Consider the following 16052-nt stretch of genomic DNA (forward strand, 5'->3'; position numbering starts at 1 on the left):
TCTTGCCACAAATGTTCTAAAGCAAATTATGAAGCAGTTTAATTTAAGAAAAGTACAAAAAGAAGGTTAAAACCCAAGCCAAACTTGCTTGCTTGCTTCAGCTCCCCAAGGTCTCCTGCTCTGGTCTGGCTTACCCTTCCGCCAGGCAGCCAGGTACAGAGCACCCTCAGCAAAAGCAGTGCCACAGTGATATTGCAAAGCTAATAAAGAAGCCAGCAAGAACCAGAAACAGATGTTGTAGGCTTTTGTTCATTTGTTCATCCCTGGCTCCCTATTCTCAACACTCTGCTTCTCTTGCTCCTGCTTCTACCACTTTTGGTTTGTCTCAAGTTTCAAACATGCAAGATGGAATAAGACTGATTTTGGCCAGTCATCATCAAATATATAGGATACCCCGGTAAGGAAGAACTTCCTAACAGACCCCTTCATATGCCAACAGCCAGCTGGTGACTGCCTGCCTTTTGTCAGATCCTCCTGGGATTGGGTACTGGGGACATGGTACACAGCATGTGAGCAAAGAACTACACAGGGGACTGTGCTGGTAGCAGCCACCTGATTTTTCATGCCTAGTACAAGCAGTAATTTATTTTAAATATGAAAAAACAGGCTCAAATGGATTAATATTACTAATTGCCAGTATCAAAATCAAGACCTAGCCCTAGGTCTTCTACACAGAAGTCCAGTGATTCTTATTCTTTTCCCCATCTCAACATACCTGGGCATATGCTACAGTCTCACTAATGACTGTGGTTTACCACTCTGTGGAGTGAGGAAGGCAGGAAAGGTATGGAAGATGGAACCAGAATTTGGAGGAAGGAGGACACTGGTAAAATTACCTGGAGCATTTGGTGAAAATAGGACCACTGAGACTAAATAGAGTTGAGTGAAAGTTCTTCTCTTGCCTTGCTCTAATGGCCCCTCTTTACAAACTACTACTTAAATTCTTATTTCTTATTAATGTGTAGCCAGAAATTCTCTAAAAGCAATCCAATTATTTCCACAGTGTGAGTTTCAACTAATATTTGCTTAAGTGAACATATGCTCACAAAAACTTTATAACAATGTTGCCAACTCTCAATTAGATGCAATAATAAAGGCAATAAAAGCATTTAAAGGGGGCAATTCCCTAATTATATATATTTCACTTTGGAATATTATTCAGTGAAAAAAAAAACCTCCACTTTTATGCACACACTAAGCCCCATCATTTTCCTTCTACCTTGATTCTGTCCTGTCCTGGCCCCTTGGGCATTTGCCCCAATGTACTGCTAGGAATATTCCTCTTTCTCTCATCTCCAAAGAGCCATCATTCAATTCTGGTCTCTCCAACCTTAGTGGTCCTGTTGTAACCAAATTCAGTGAAAAGCCTATCTTCTTGTGCTCCTCCCTCTCCTTACTTGCTTCCCTTTAGACTGACTTCAGACGCTGTAACAGAAACTGCCTTCTTACATGTAAACAATGACACCTCAGAGTCAGATTCAGAAGTTTCTATTCCCAACTGGCCTTTTTCAAGCTTATCTCAGTAGTCACTGAAGGTTACTATCTTGACCACTCAGAAACTTTCCTTCCTCATTCCTTATCTACTAAATAAGGATAAGAGCTGCCTACCTTCCAGGACTGTGGTGAAAATTACATGACAAAAGACAAGTAAAGCATCCAGCATGAAGCCTGCCACACAGAACTCAGGAGGCTCTCACCTTGCAGCTATTTGGAGTTAGTTCTTCTCCAACATTGGTTCAGATTCAGGGTTGCACTCATTTCCTCATTGCTATCTCCTCTATTCCTTAGAGTGTCCTCGTTTCCCACTCTCCCTTCTCTAATTTTCCTCTGTGAGCTCTTCTCTTACTGTACCTTTTTCCTTTTTGAGACTGAATGCTTGGACTGATAAAAACAACCTTTTTGAGACACATTCCACTCTATGATTTCTACTTGTTCTGAAATACTCTCCACAATCTAACCAATACAAACATATCACTCTTATTTTCTTCCCCTTCCCTAAGGAATTTTCATCTTCAGGATAAAATATAAAATAATGAATTAAAACTTAACACCTTATTCATCTGCTCTGTCCTGCCATTTCCTAATCTAGTATTACTTATCTGGGGTAGATGGCATCTCAGCATCATTTGTGGGACTCTTAAAAAAATATCTCTCTATCCTACAGACCCCATTCCTAACTAAGTTTCCTGTGCAATTCATCTATAAAATGCACTAACTTTTCAATTACCAGTCTTTTCCCGAGTTCTTGCATATGTTTTTATAATAATTCTTTGCTCTCAGTTCCTTATACCATAGCACTCTTTTTTTCTAAGTTAAACATTTCTCATTAGGGCTAAACAACATGGAAACATGGGATTTTTGTGAAAGAACTTCAGAAGCTTTTATTCTGATGCCTCAGTACAGCAAAATCTTGTGACTAGGATATCAGGACAATAGCCCAAAGGCTTGATTTTGCCATTAATTTATGGAAGACCAAGGGGGTTACAGAAACAACTAAATAGCGTTGGTGCTATAGTGGTGAGCACAGCTGCTTTCCAGAAACAACTAAATGATAAGATTGCAATCTACAGATGGAGGTCATTTTAAATACTAGCAAATGAACAAGCAAGTTCTTTTCTTTCTTCCTTGATCTACTGTTTCATTCTTCAGAGGTACAATATATTAGGAAAAAATCACTAGCCTAAAAATAATCAGATCTGGGTTTAATTCTAATGTTGCTTACCAATTTGCTCTGTGACTTGAGTCAAGTTACTACTTGACCATTATGAGTCTGAACTGTCTCATTATGTACAGATCTACTAAGACATCTCACTGGAATACTGTGAGGATCAATGGGTTCATTCATTCATCACTGAATACCTACTAATTACAAGGTATTGTGCTGGACATGGTAGGGCACACAAAGACACGAGCACTGTCTTCTCTAAACAGATCATAAATTCCTTGAGGACACTATGATATTAAGTTAGAATGCTATACACACCATTAGAGAGGTTTGAAAAGTGGTCTGGCATTCAGCAAATAAAGTAACTTCTAGGTAACGGAAGAATCCAGGAAAAGTAGCTGTTGAGCTAGATCTGGAAAAAGCATGTAGGAGGGACACCAATAAGAGCAAAGGTAGAGGGAATGATGGTGTGTTCAGGGAATGTTGAATAGAACAGATTGTTGGGGGGAAAAAAACCAGATTATTGGAAACATAGAATATATAAAGAATTCCTAGTAGGGAGTGATATAATCAGAGTTGTGTATTAAGCTGTAGTGAAATGTAATGATCTGGCTCTAGTATGTAAGATGAAGTGAAGTATGGTAACCAGAAGCTGGATACTGGTTAGGTTAATGCAGTGGTCCAAGTGATAATGTGGTCCCAAAGTAGATAAAATGCAATTCATTACTACTAGTAAACTCTGTCTCCAGTAATACATTTTAAGTTTTTGAAGCGTAGGAATGTGAGTAGTCTTTAGTACATATTTATGTTCTAGGATGATGTCATATATCCTCTAGAAACATAAGGAATAAGTAGTAAAATGCCCTTTTATTGCCTTAAAATACACACCTCTTCTGTGGGAAGGGCCACATATTCAGTCTGTAGGAGTCTTGGAACTGAGAGGCCAGGTCCTGGCAGAGATACATTTGATAGACGTCTCTTTCTTACTCCACTACAATTATTTGGAATCTTGAAGGCACATCGTTTATGATAATTTAATCCACAGCCTAAATATATTTTAAAAGGTAAAAAAAATAGTAGATTAAAGAAACTTTAGGGGCACCTGGATGGCTCAGTCCATTAAGCATCTGCTTTCAGCTCAGGTTATGATCCCAGGGTCATGGGATTGAGTCCACCATCAGGCTCCTTGCTCAGTGGGGAACATGCTTCTCCTTCTCCCACTCCCCCTGCTTGTGTTCCCTCTCTCTCTCTGACAAATAAATTAAAAAAATAAAGAAACTAATATATAAAGTATGTTACATAAAAAATACATGCTTCTTTATTTATTTTCTCTGGCAGCAATAGTTATCCTAATTAAGAACCTGGATAACAAGCTAAGTGGAAGCCAAAAAATTCAGTGTAAAATTACTGGCCTCCACCCCAGACTGACTGATTCAGGAATTCTGGGGATGGGTTCCAGCAAAGTATGTTTTAACAAGTCCTTGAGGTGATTCTGATACATGGCGAAGTTTGAGAACAATCAACTTAAACACTTCAGCAAACTGTGGACTGTATACTAAACCCCTCCCATGACATGTGAAAGTTACATGAAATCCAAATTTCAGTGTTCATAATTCATTTTATTGAAACACAGCATGCTCTTAATTTCTTTACATCTTGTTTACAGCTTTCATGGTACAGGAGCAGAGTTAAGTAGTTGTGGCAGAGACTATTAGCCAACAAAACTTAAAATATTTCGTTTCTGGCCCTTTACAGAAAAACTTTATTGATTCTCCACCTTCTCCACCTTAAGGACTTAGAGGACTCAGAAATGTGCACCTGACTCCTGCCCCCTGGCAATTCTAGTTCAGAAAAACAGATCTGTCCAATTCTAAACCCTGGTTACCACCTAGTCACCAACCAATGATCTTATTCTTTTTTTTTTTTTTTTAAGATTTTATTTATCTGAGAGAGAGAGAGAGAGAGTGCACACACAAGCGGGGAGAGGGGCAGAGGGAGAGGGAGAAGCAGACTCCCTGTCAAACAGGGAGCTCGATGCAGGGCTCGATCCCAGGACCCTGAGATCATGACCTGAGCCAAAAGCAGACGCTTAACTAACTGAGCCACCCAGGCGCCCCTGGATCTTATTCTTTCATTAATTATTAGAAAATGCAAATACAAAATCCTATTTCAAATGTTACAAAAACTTAGAACACATACCTTCACATTTCAGTCCTTGACGTACCAATCCCCAGAGCATCTCACCACAATAATCACAAAAAGTGGGAGCTTTATAAGAATGTACGTAGAGAGTATGTGGACGAATCTGGAAGTCTTCTACTGTGGCCAAAGCTTTTTAAAAAGAAAAGTAGCAAAATAAACCCTATATCTGTAATGGCAATGAGATTAAGAACATTGACCATATTCACTTATGTCAAAGTACATGGAATCTTTTTTCTCTGAAAGTTTCATTTATCATAAAAAATAAATTATTTTCAGCATTTAATATTGTGGTTTTCAAACTATTTTAGGAAGTTCATCAACTCCAAATAATTTGAGCTCCAAAAGTAGGTTTGTAGGTAGGTATTTCAACCTCCAAAAACATATTTACATAGTGATAAGATCACAAATAGTTGGTACGTCTATTTTTATAATGAAAAACTGTTTAACTTATAACGCACTGGGAAATAGAACAGTAAAGTAAAAAAAAGGCAAAAAACCCCACAAAATGTGAAACTTGCAGAAACTGTGGAACTTAACCTCAATTGTAAACACTTTGAGTTCTAACTTATGATCTCAGCATAAGCTGTCTTCTTGGTAGTCCTAGTAGTTAAGAAAAAGAGACTCCTCTCCTCTGTGCGCAACTGAACACTAGTAGACACATCCACCAGTAGCTAGCCTCTCACCTCCACCTTCAAGTCATTAGTGGATATCCCAAACAGTCCACAGTTTGCTGAAGTGTTTAAGTTGGTTGATATCATTAGTGGATATCCCTGTGGCCTGATGAAGGGTCTAGCGCAAAGAAGGAATGGATAGGAGTACAACCTCCAGGGAGGACAAGAAGTGAAGCCCTTTTGGAGTGGAGAGGAAGAGAAGGACTGGGAAATGTACACATGATGGGGTGGTGGTGCAGATGCATGACTAATGTAGGGGCTAGATGAATGGAAAGATCAAGGACTAATAAGGAAAGGTGTTGATAGAGAGGATCTCAAGAACAGGCTGCAGAGATGAGTTTGAGAGTGGAAAAAATGGTGGCAGGAGTCTAGACTCTTGGCTGGCTTTCCTTCCCTTTCTCTCTCTTTTCTCTCTTCCTCTCTCCCTCCCTCCTTTCCCGTCAAACAAGAAGTTCTGTAGGCCTAAGTGCACTCTTTGTTCCTTTACATTCCTCGCTAGCAATCCTGCCCATCTGCTGCTGGATGAGATCAGAAATAAAAGGAGCTAAGGAACAACAAATAGCAAGAGTGGGTGAGGGGGAAACGAGGGAGGTAAGAAAATGCCCACTGAGAACACACAGGGAAGGAGCAATACTGAAATCATGGGGGACATTCAGTATTGCACTTTCCTCTTCCACATCTTCATTATTCCTCCTTTTCTCCTTTCTTTTTGAACCCCAATTCTCCTCTTCTATGCTCTTCACAGAAATGGGGAAAAAGAAATTGAACTTCAGTATAATTGTTTTCTTTCGTTGACTCAAAGAGTATATTCCTCTTCCAGTTCCAATGATAATTCCCTTAGCTTAGTAACATTCACATAAACAATTCAGGGCTTATTTTCCTACTTTCTCATCTGTGATACAACCTTCCTGAAAGTAAAATTCACATGGTCACCATTATTATAGATGAAAGAAGTTAAGCAACTGTACCACGAAGACTAAGTATAACTGAACATAGCATTTAGTACAAAAAATAAGGCTCGTTGAGGAAAAAGACAACAAAATAAAAGGAGCTATTTACTTACCTGAAAGAACAACTTCTACTAGGTCTCCATCATGTATTTCATCTGCTGAGGTAATCAGCTGCAAAATATTTTCTGAGTTCATGTCATGGCGAAAGAGAAGAATTTTGTCATACATGCCAAAGAATCCACACTCTGGAAACTACATGAAAACAGTCCTATATCAGTATACCCACAGGTTTCTATTTTTATGAGTAAATGTCTCAATCTTCTGAAAGAACTTTACATGTAGTTTTTAGCTTAACACTGTTTGCTAACAATTCTATTAATATCTAAAAGATCAACCATGTACTCAAGCATCCTTGGTTCAAGTTCAAAAATAGAACAGTAAGCTTAAATATAATTATTGATTATCTTAAAGCACATGTCTCTTAGAAACATAGGATTCTCCTTATTCAGTTATTGATGGAGAATATAATCTTGAATTTAACTGCTACTCTATCTTACATTGCCTGAGATAAGCAGTCTTTCCTGTCCTCTAGAACTGAGCTTCCTCTATAGCTACTAGCCATGTTAAATGCAGTTAAATTTAAATTAAAATAAAATAAAATAAAAAGTTCAGCTCCTCAGTCACTCTAGCCACATTTCATGCATTTAATCACCACCCTAGCTACTGGCTTGCCTATCATTTTGGACTGTGCAGATATAGAACACTTTTATCACCATGGTAAACTCTACTGAATGGTGCTAGTATAAGATTAATAATTCCCAAACTACCAACACAAGAGTATCAATTCCAACATTTTTGACAAATGCACCTATGGTCTCTAGCATCTAATACTTTCTTTACTCACTGTTATTACAAACACATGATTCTTTATGGTAACTTTCTTTTTACTGTTTTTTTGTTTTTTTTTTTAATATTTATTTGAGAGAGAGGGAGGGAGGGAGAAGGGAGAGAGAGAGAATGCGCACAAGCGGGAGGGGCAGACGGAGAGGGAGAGAAAATCACTGAGCATGGAGCCCTACCCAGAGCTTGATCCCAGTACCCTGAAATCATGACCTGAGCCGAAATCAAGAGTTGGACACTTAACTGACTGCGCCACCCAGGCACCCTGGTAACTTGCTTTTTAAAAAACCTTTGACCAGAGCAGGAGACTTACAGATCTGTTCACATGCCCTATGTATATTATTCCAAGGCTTCTACACTTTGTGACTACAGAGCTGACACTTTGGGGATTGGCATACCAAGGACTAAAATATGAAGGTATGAGCTCTAGAAGTTTTTGTAGTTAATAATGTTATTTAAGAGAAAATTTTAAGTACTTGCCTTACAAAATAACTTTAATTTCTAAATCAAAACCAAGATCATCTAAAATACCAGTGGCTTGGGAAATGCTGCTCTAGGTATTTCAATTTTCTTTAGTTTATCTCAGAATTGAGATATTTTGGGCTTATTTTGGCTCCTCAGAGAATACCCTTTAATGTACTATACAGTATGTCACTGGCCTGCACTGAATGGCTTGATACATATGTCACAATAAACTGTAACCGCATTTATTGCAGGGATGCTGCTGATGATATGGTTCACCTACTTCATATGGTAGCCCTTCTTTTTGAGGCTCATAAAAGAAATTTCTCTGGATGGTTTTGTAATATGAACAATTTGATCATCCAACTAATCATGTTCTCTGTTTACTTCACTCACTGGAAAAAGTAAAGCTAAATTTGTGGCCCACTTCCAACATGAATCTAGGATATTACAGCGTGTGTTTTAGGTGGAGACGTCTTCTTATCTTCTGAACTTAATTTTCCCATTAAAAATCCATATATATATATATATATATATATATATATGTCTAAAAAGGTCTAAAATTTATTGGAAAAATATTAAATTAAAAAAATTGAAAACAATGACTTAATTAGAAATTTGAGTTGATTTGATTTTTTTATACCTGAGTAAATAATGAAAAAGTACAGAAATATTTAGATTTTTTATAATAGTCTACTTTCAACTGAGTTACCGACAAAACTTTATAATATGCTTTAAACATACATCTAACAGTATAACAATTTTCAACTGAAAAGATAGGGAGTAAAAATACAGAATCAAACATTTTTATTACATTTTAAAGCTTGAAATTAAAATGTTGTAAAATTTTATTAAGTATTTCAAATTAGAAAACATCTAATAGGAGTAAAACATCTCCATAAATTAGTTGCAACAGTTCTTAACTATTAATAAAAAAAAATTCCAGGGCGCCTGGGTGGCTCAGTCGGTCAAGTGGCTGCCTTCAGCCCAGGTCATGGGTTGGAGCCCATGGGCCCTGGGATGGAGCCCCACATAAGGCTTGGCGGGAGCCTGCTTCTCCCTCTCTCTCTGCTTGCCTCTCCCCTTGCTTGTTCTTCCCCTCAACCCCCCTGTCGAATGAATTAAAATCTTTAAAAAAAAAAAAAAATTCCACACTCCATCCTTTTATAAAAATGACTAACAAGGGGCACCTGGGTGGCACAGTCTGTTTAGCATCTGCCTTCAGCTCAGGTCATGATCCCAGAGTCCTGGGATCAACCCTCTGCCTCTGTCCCTCTCCCTGCTCCTGTTTGCACTCTCTCTCAAATAAATAAAATCTTTAAAAAAACAACAACAAAATTTTATATGAATAAAACTCATTTTAAAAGTTCCACATTTTTTGCATATCTTCTAAGTTCAAGGCATTGGTCCCATGGTTTGTAAAGGTAAGGCAGACATCCCCTCCCAGGAGTTTACAATCTAGTAGGAAGATGGAAATAAAACAAATGTATAACATAGTAAGGGAAATGCCAAAAATGAAAAATAAACAAAATTCTAGAAGAGGGGGAAAAAACTTTAACCAGGAATGTGGAATGTCACCTTAACAATGATAAAAAAGAGAAGCAAGGTTTCCATGGGCAGAAAGTGAAAGTGAAAGTATAAAGGTCGTAGCTGAGAAAACACATAAATGGGAGAAAGTTGAGTGGACCCCTATGACTGAAGAATGAAGGGAGAGCTGGGTAGAAAGAGGGCAAAAATGCACACAGGAGCCCCATGGGGACTATACTTAAGAAAGAAACTTGGGAGTCAACAGATTGGGGTTCAGGCTTTGCCAACTACTAACTATAGCACCTTAGATAAGCTGTTTAACCTCTCTATGCTGTTTCTTGTCTATAAATTTGGAATAACAGGAATACTGGCTTTATAGGGTTCTGGTCAAAATTTATTTAGTTGATGCTATAAAGTAGTACCATGATCAGTAAATACTAATGGTTCTTATTATCTTATATCTAAGGGGGGAGAGAGAAAGAATCCCAGAGCAAGGCTGTGACATGATCAAATCTATTATCTTAAAAAGATAATGCTGACATGTAGTAGGGACTGGAACAGGAAGAGACCAGAGCAAGCTCCTGAAGAAGGCTGAAGCTACTGGTCAGGAAAGAGGTAGCAGGGTCTGGATTATTCAGTGAGAAGATGGAAAGCAAAACAAGAAGGAACACTTCTCTCTCAAATCTATCTTTGGTAAATTACATGGATCATTAGTATTGTTTTGACCAAATCAGAAGTCCCAAAAACTAAAGAGCTAAATAAACACATTAATGAAAGAAGAAAAACATCCAAAAATGTGTAGCTTAGAAAAAAATACGTATAAAATAATCTTGATAAACACATGACCCAGAATTCACATTGGCATTATTAAGAAACTGAAGAGCAAATAAAAAGAATGACAGGGAATGTATTAAGAATATTTACTTAAAATAAGTATTTGTGTACCAGGATGGAAAGCCTTCAGTGATGATAAAGAATGAAGTAATTTTCCAGTCTAGCAAATGTTTACATAAACTATATTCATCTATATGGTTGAGAAATTACAGAGTTCCAAAAGGGGAAAAATGTATTAAATAGCTTGTAAAAAATAGATCTCTGCTATTCACAATTATGATTTGTAATTGTGACTTGGTAGGATATTTAGGAATCATCTGAAAAGTCCGCACAAAATGAAGTTACAGAAAATAGGGCCTGAAAAAAAAGCAAGAGAATATTAAACATTGCCACTGAACATCAGAGAAAAACTGTAGCCAAGTTTTTTTTTTTTTTTTTAAAGATTTTATTTATTTGAGAGAGAGAATGAGATAGAGAGCATGAGATGGGGGAGGGTCAGAGGGAGAAACAGAGCCACCCAGGCGCCCCAAACTGTAGCCAAGTTTTAAAAACATTATGAAGTCTTGGGCGCCTGGGTGGCTCAGTTGGTTAAGCGACTGCCTTCGGCTCAGGTCATGATCCTGGAGTCCCGGGATCGAGTCCCGCATCGGGCTACCTGCTCAGCAGGGAGTCTGCTTCTCCCTCTGACCCTCCTCCCTCTCATGCTGTCTCTCATTCTCTCTTCTCAAATAAATAAATAAAATCTTTAAAAAAATAAAATAAAAAAAATAAAAACATTATGAAGTCTTGAGACATGGGCATATTAAAGATAAACATCTAAAAAGAAGAAACAAGGAAATAAACCATGAGTACACACTTTGAAAGATCTGAACAATTATACTAGGAAACCCTCCCCCCACAAAAAACAAGAAAAAAGCAAAACCTTGTTGATAATGATTTGAATATACAGGTATTGACACTTCATAATTTTTAAAAATTCAGAGAGGCACCTGGGTGGCTCAGTTAAGCATCTACCTTCAACTCAGGTCATGATCTCAGGGTCCTGGGATCGAGTCCTGTGTCAGGCTCCCTGCTCATTGGGGAGTCTTCTTCCTCTGCCCCTTCCCCACTCCCCCCACCTCTCGTGTTCTCGCTCTCAAATGAATAAAATCTTTAAAAAAAAAAAAATTCAGGAATAAGATTTTCAAGCAGGAGTAAATTGTTAAGCCATGTCTCAACTTTGACCATACACTAGAATCACCTGTGGACCTTAAAAGATGCTAAGGCTCTCCTCCCAGGTTTATGGTTAAGGTCTGTGGAATAAGATATGGACACCTGAATTTCAAGTTTACTTTTATATTATTTAATATACTTATATATATACTCTTAAAAAAACAGACTTTAAAAAACCGTATTTTTAAGAACAATTTTAAAGTTACAGAAAAATTGAGACAATAGTACACAGAGATCCCATGTTACCCACACCTAGTTTCCCCTATCATGAACATCTTACATTAATATGGTACATTACAATTAATGAACTAATACTGATACATTAACTGAAGTCCATACTTCCTTCATTCAGATTTCCTTAGCTTTTATTCAATTTCCTTTTTCCATCCCAGGATCCCATAGAGGATACCACATTACCTTCAGCTATCATGTCTCCTTAGGCCTCTTTTGGCATGACAGTGTTTTCTCAAGACATTGCTGGGTTCTGAGGACCTTGACTAAACATCAGGTATTGTATAGGAGGTCCCACCATTAAAATTAATCTGATGTTTTTCTCATGATTAGACTGGAGTTACAGGTTTTGGGGAAGATCATAGAGGTCAAGTGTCATTGTCATCACATCATATCAAGCGTACCTACTACCAACATGATTTACTGCTATTGATGTAGACCTTGATTATCTGGCTAAGGTAGAATTTGTCAGGTTTCTTCACTGCAAAGCTATTCCCTCTGAACCCCTAATACCCGTACCCTTTGGAAGTCAGTCACTATGTACAGCCCACTCTTTTTTTTTTTTTTTAAGATTTTATTTATTTGAGAGAGAGAGAGAACACATGTGTGCACATGAGCAGGGGGTTGGGGAGAAGAGAGCAGGGCAGAGGGAGGGAGAGAATCTCAAGCAGACTCCATGCTGAGCACAGAGCCTGACCCCATAATCCCAAGATCATGACCCTAGCCAAAACCAAGAGTCGTATGCTCAACCAACTGAGCCACCCAGGCACCCCCATGCAGCCCACTCTTAAGGAATGGTGAGTTGTGTTCCTTCTCCTTGAAGGCAGAGTATGTATATAAATTACTTGGAATTTTTCTGCATGTGAGATTTATCTACTTTCCCCATTTATTTATTCATCCAATCATTTATATACACATGTATACTCACAGATATTTATTAATACTTTGGGATATAATATATACTCTTTAAGAATATAATTTATTTTTGAATAGGTAATTTATTCCCATGGCTCAAAATTTTTAAAGTACAAAAGAGCATAGTGCAAAATCTATGCTGGAGTTGCCCAGTTATCCCTGCCACAGTCAACACTGTTGCCAGTTTTTCTTAGTATCCTTCTGAAGATATTTTGTACCTAAAATGTTGTTGTTGTTGTTGTTGTTGTTGTTTTACACAATTGTATAGTTTTAGTTTACTAGTTCCCTACTGATGGGATAGGAGTCGAGGAATAAAAGTAATGCCAAACTGCTTTGAGTTCAAATCCTGATCCATTTCACTTACTGTGTAACTGTGGCTAACTTACTTAACCTCAGTTTCTCTATCTCCTACTTCATAAGGTGATCATGAGAATTAAATAAATGAGTACACATAAAAAGCTTAGAACTGATCCATTTTGGGCACTATATAAATCTTAGCTACTGTTTCAAATCTTTTGTCATTACAAACACCTGATGTATCATCTTATACACACATCTTTTTCCACTTTTTGAGTATATGAATAGGATTACTTCCTAGAAGTAGATTTGCTAGGTCAAAGAATATTTTGACATTTTAATTTATTTTATTTTTTTTTTAGAGGGAGCAATTGCATGGGGGTGGAGAGTGAGGGGGGCAGAAAAGAGGGAGAGGGAGAAGAAGAATTTTAAGCAGGCTCCACACCCAGCATGGAGTCCAACTAGAGGCTTGATCTCATGACTCTGAGATCATGACCTGAGCCAAAATCACGAGTCAGACACTTAACTGACTGAGCCACCCAGGCATCTCTTGACACTTTTAGATATTGCCAAAATGTTCTTTATAGAGACCATGCCAATTCATGTTTCCATAAGTAATATATTGAGTGCTTATTTTTTCCACATTCTATTTTACAGTGTTTTATTAGTCAGCTTAGGCTGCATTAACAAAATATCACAGATGGAGTAGCTTAAACAACACAAATTTAGTTTCTCAGATTTCTGGAGGCTAGACTCCTGATATCAGGGTACTAGCATGGTCGAGTTCTTGAGAGGCCTCTTCCTCACTTGCAGACAGCAACCTTCTCACTGAGTGCTCAAATGACCTCTCCTCCAAAAATGCACATGGCAGGAGAGAGACAGATCTCTTTCTTCCTCTTCTTATATAAAGCTACCAATCCTATCGGATTAGAACCCTATGACTTCATTTAACCTTAATTACTTCCTAAAAGCCCTATCTCCAAAGTCACACTGAGTGAGGATTAAGGCTTCAACATATGAATGTGAGGGGTGGGGAGGAGAGACACAATTTAGTCCTAGCAAATTTGTTAATGTTAGGTAAAAAATGGTTATTTCAGTATAGTTTTAATCATAAGAAGTTGAACATCTTTTACATGCTTAAGGGACAACTGTATTTCCTCTGTATACACTAGTTATTCATATTCTTTGACCATTTTTAATGGATTAACAGATCTTTAAAACTCCAAATCCAAACATTCCTCAAAATGTTTCTCATTATACAGGAAACGCTTAATAAGTCCTGGACAACCTATCAAAAAACACAAACAAAAACCCTGTATATTGGGGCGCCTGGGTGGCTCAGTCAGTTAAGCGGCTGCCTTCGGCTCAGGTCATGATCCCAGGGTCCTGGGATCGAGCCCCACATTGGGCTCCCTGCTCGGTGGGAAGCTTGCTTCTCCCTCTCCCACTCCCCCTGCTTGTGTTCCCTCTCTCGCTGTATCTCTGTCAAATAAATAAATAAAATATTAAAAAAAAAAACCTGTATATTTAATAGCATATATGTTGAATTTCTCAAAATGATCTGATGCCAATAAAACATCCTATACAGGAAAAGAGAGCTTTACCAAAATAATAGCTGTTTACCTACACCAGACTCCAGTAGAAAAGAACAAAAGAGAACCTTTTTCCCTTTCAAAATTGTATAATTTTAAGAGAAAGAAATATTCTAGCAAACTAATGATAATCAATTCTTGATTACATTTATAAATCCACTATTTTCATTGGACTCCTTTCTCTTTACCATTCAGAATGCAAGTCTTAGCTAATAAAATGGTATAATGCTTTCTAAGCATTCTACTTCCATGGGGAAAAAAGCAATTTGTGATTGGGAACAAGATTAGAAGAGCAGCAGAGGTGGTAACATGTTTAGTAACTGTCAGTAATTGTCACTGGCCATTTATTTAGTATATTCCTAAACTAGAATTCTCAATCAGGGCAATTTTGTCCCATAGAAGGTAATGTCTTGAGACACTTTGGGGTTGTTACAATGTGAGGTACTGGTGTCTAGTGGATAGAGGCCAGGGATGCTGCTAAACATCCTATGATGCATAGGACACTGCACAAAACAATTATCCAGCCCAAAATGTTGACAGTGCTGAAGCTGAGAAACACTGCTCTGGGGAATAAAGGGGTCAAGAATATAGAGAGACTGGAAAATGTGGAAGGAAGTTGACCAAGTTCTGAAAATTACACATGCCCATATTTCCTTCCCTAGCCTACCTAAGCCTTGATTAAAAGAAGAAAATAGGAAATGAAAGAGACAGCAAAAGAACTAGCAGGGTAGAAGTAAAATAGGCCTTTAATTTGGCCTCATTCCAAATTCCCCCCAGGCTTTTCTGCACTTGCTTTCTATAGACTGTGCAAATGACTCCTCTTGACTGTGCAAAATGAAGTCTTTTCCCAGTCCATATGGGAGAGGAATGGAATTTCATTCTAAGTTATCAAATGCTCACCCCTTATGCACTGCTCTCTTTGCCCACTTAACATTCCATATGTCTTTACTTTTGCAGTAAAGATGGCTTCAATAATAAAAAACAGAGCATCTTATCTTTCTAGAACCATCTTACGGAAATAACTTTTGATGGTGTTGACACTTGTTTGTAATTAAAAGGTTCCAATACTTGCAAATAAAATTCCTTCAAGCAATACTATATTTTGAGAGCTATTTGATGTGAACACTTTAAATTCATATCATAAAATTCCTATCAGTAAAATGCTAGATGAGGTAGAAGTTTTCAAGTTTTTTTTTTTTTTAAAGATTTTATTTATTTATTTGAGAGAGAGAATGAGAGACAGAGAACATGAGAGGCAGGAGGGTCAGAGGGAGAAGCAGACTCCCTGCCGAGCAGGGAGCCCGATGCGGGACTCGATCCTGGGACTCCAGGATCATGACCTGGGCCGAAGGCAGTCGCTTAACCAACTGAGCCACCCAGGCGCCCAGAAGTTTTCAAGTTTTTAATTCTCCTTGGTCAAATACAATTTTTATACATTAACACAACTTCAGAATTTAACACTATTTGAACAAAAATTTATTACTGTACACTTTTTTAAAGGAGTATGGTTTTTTCTAGGTGCAATGGGAACCACTGCAGAGTTTCAATGCACATCTTTTTTTAAAGTTTACACTGAAATATGAGTAAAATGCAA

General features: G+C 37.7%; 1 protein-coding gene across 2 annotated transcripts in view; it reads right to left on the reverse strand.

Annotated features, from left to right (window-relative positions):
* The window catches only part of PRKD3 (protein kinase D3), an 85783-nt gene that overhangs the window by 38896 nt on the left and 30835 nt on the right, over positions 1-16052 (reverse strand). For both annotated transcript variants that reach the window (XM_035000912.1, XM_035000913.1), the window contains 3 exons: positions 6602-6740; positions 4865-4996; positions 3554-3711 (listed from right to left, as the gene is read on the reverse strand). In XM_035000912.1, coding sequence (XP_034856803.1) covers positions 3554-3711; positions 4865-4996; positions 6602-6740 — 429 coding nt within the window. The remainder of the gene's footprint in view (positions 1-3553; positions 3712-4864; positions 4997-6601; positions 6741-16052) is intronic.

The sequence above is a fragment of the Mirounga leonina genome, unplaced genomic scaffold, assembly GCF_011800145.1.
Source record: "Mirounga leonina isolate KUSES-001 unplaced genomic scaffold, KU_Mleo_1.0 Mir_125, whole genome shotgun sequence".
NCBI classification, from domain to species: Eukaryota; Metazoa; Chordata; class Mammalia; order Carnivora; family Phocidae; genus Mirounga; species Mirounga leonina.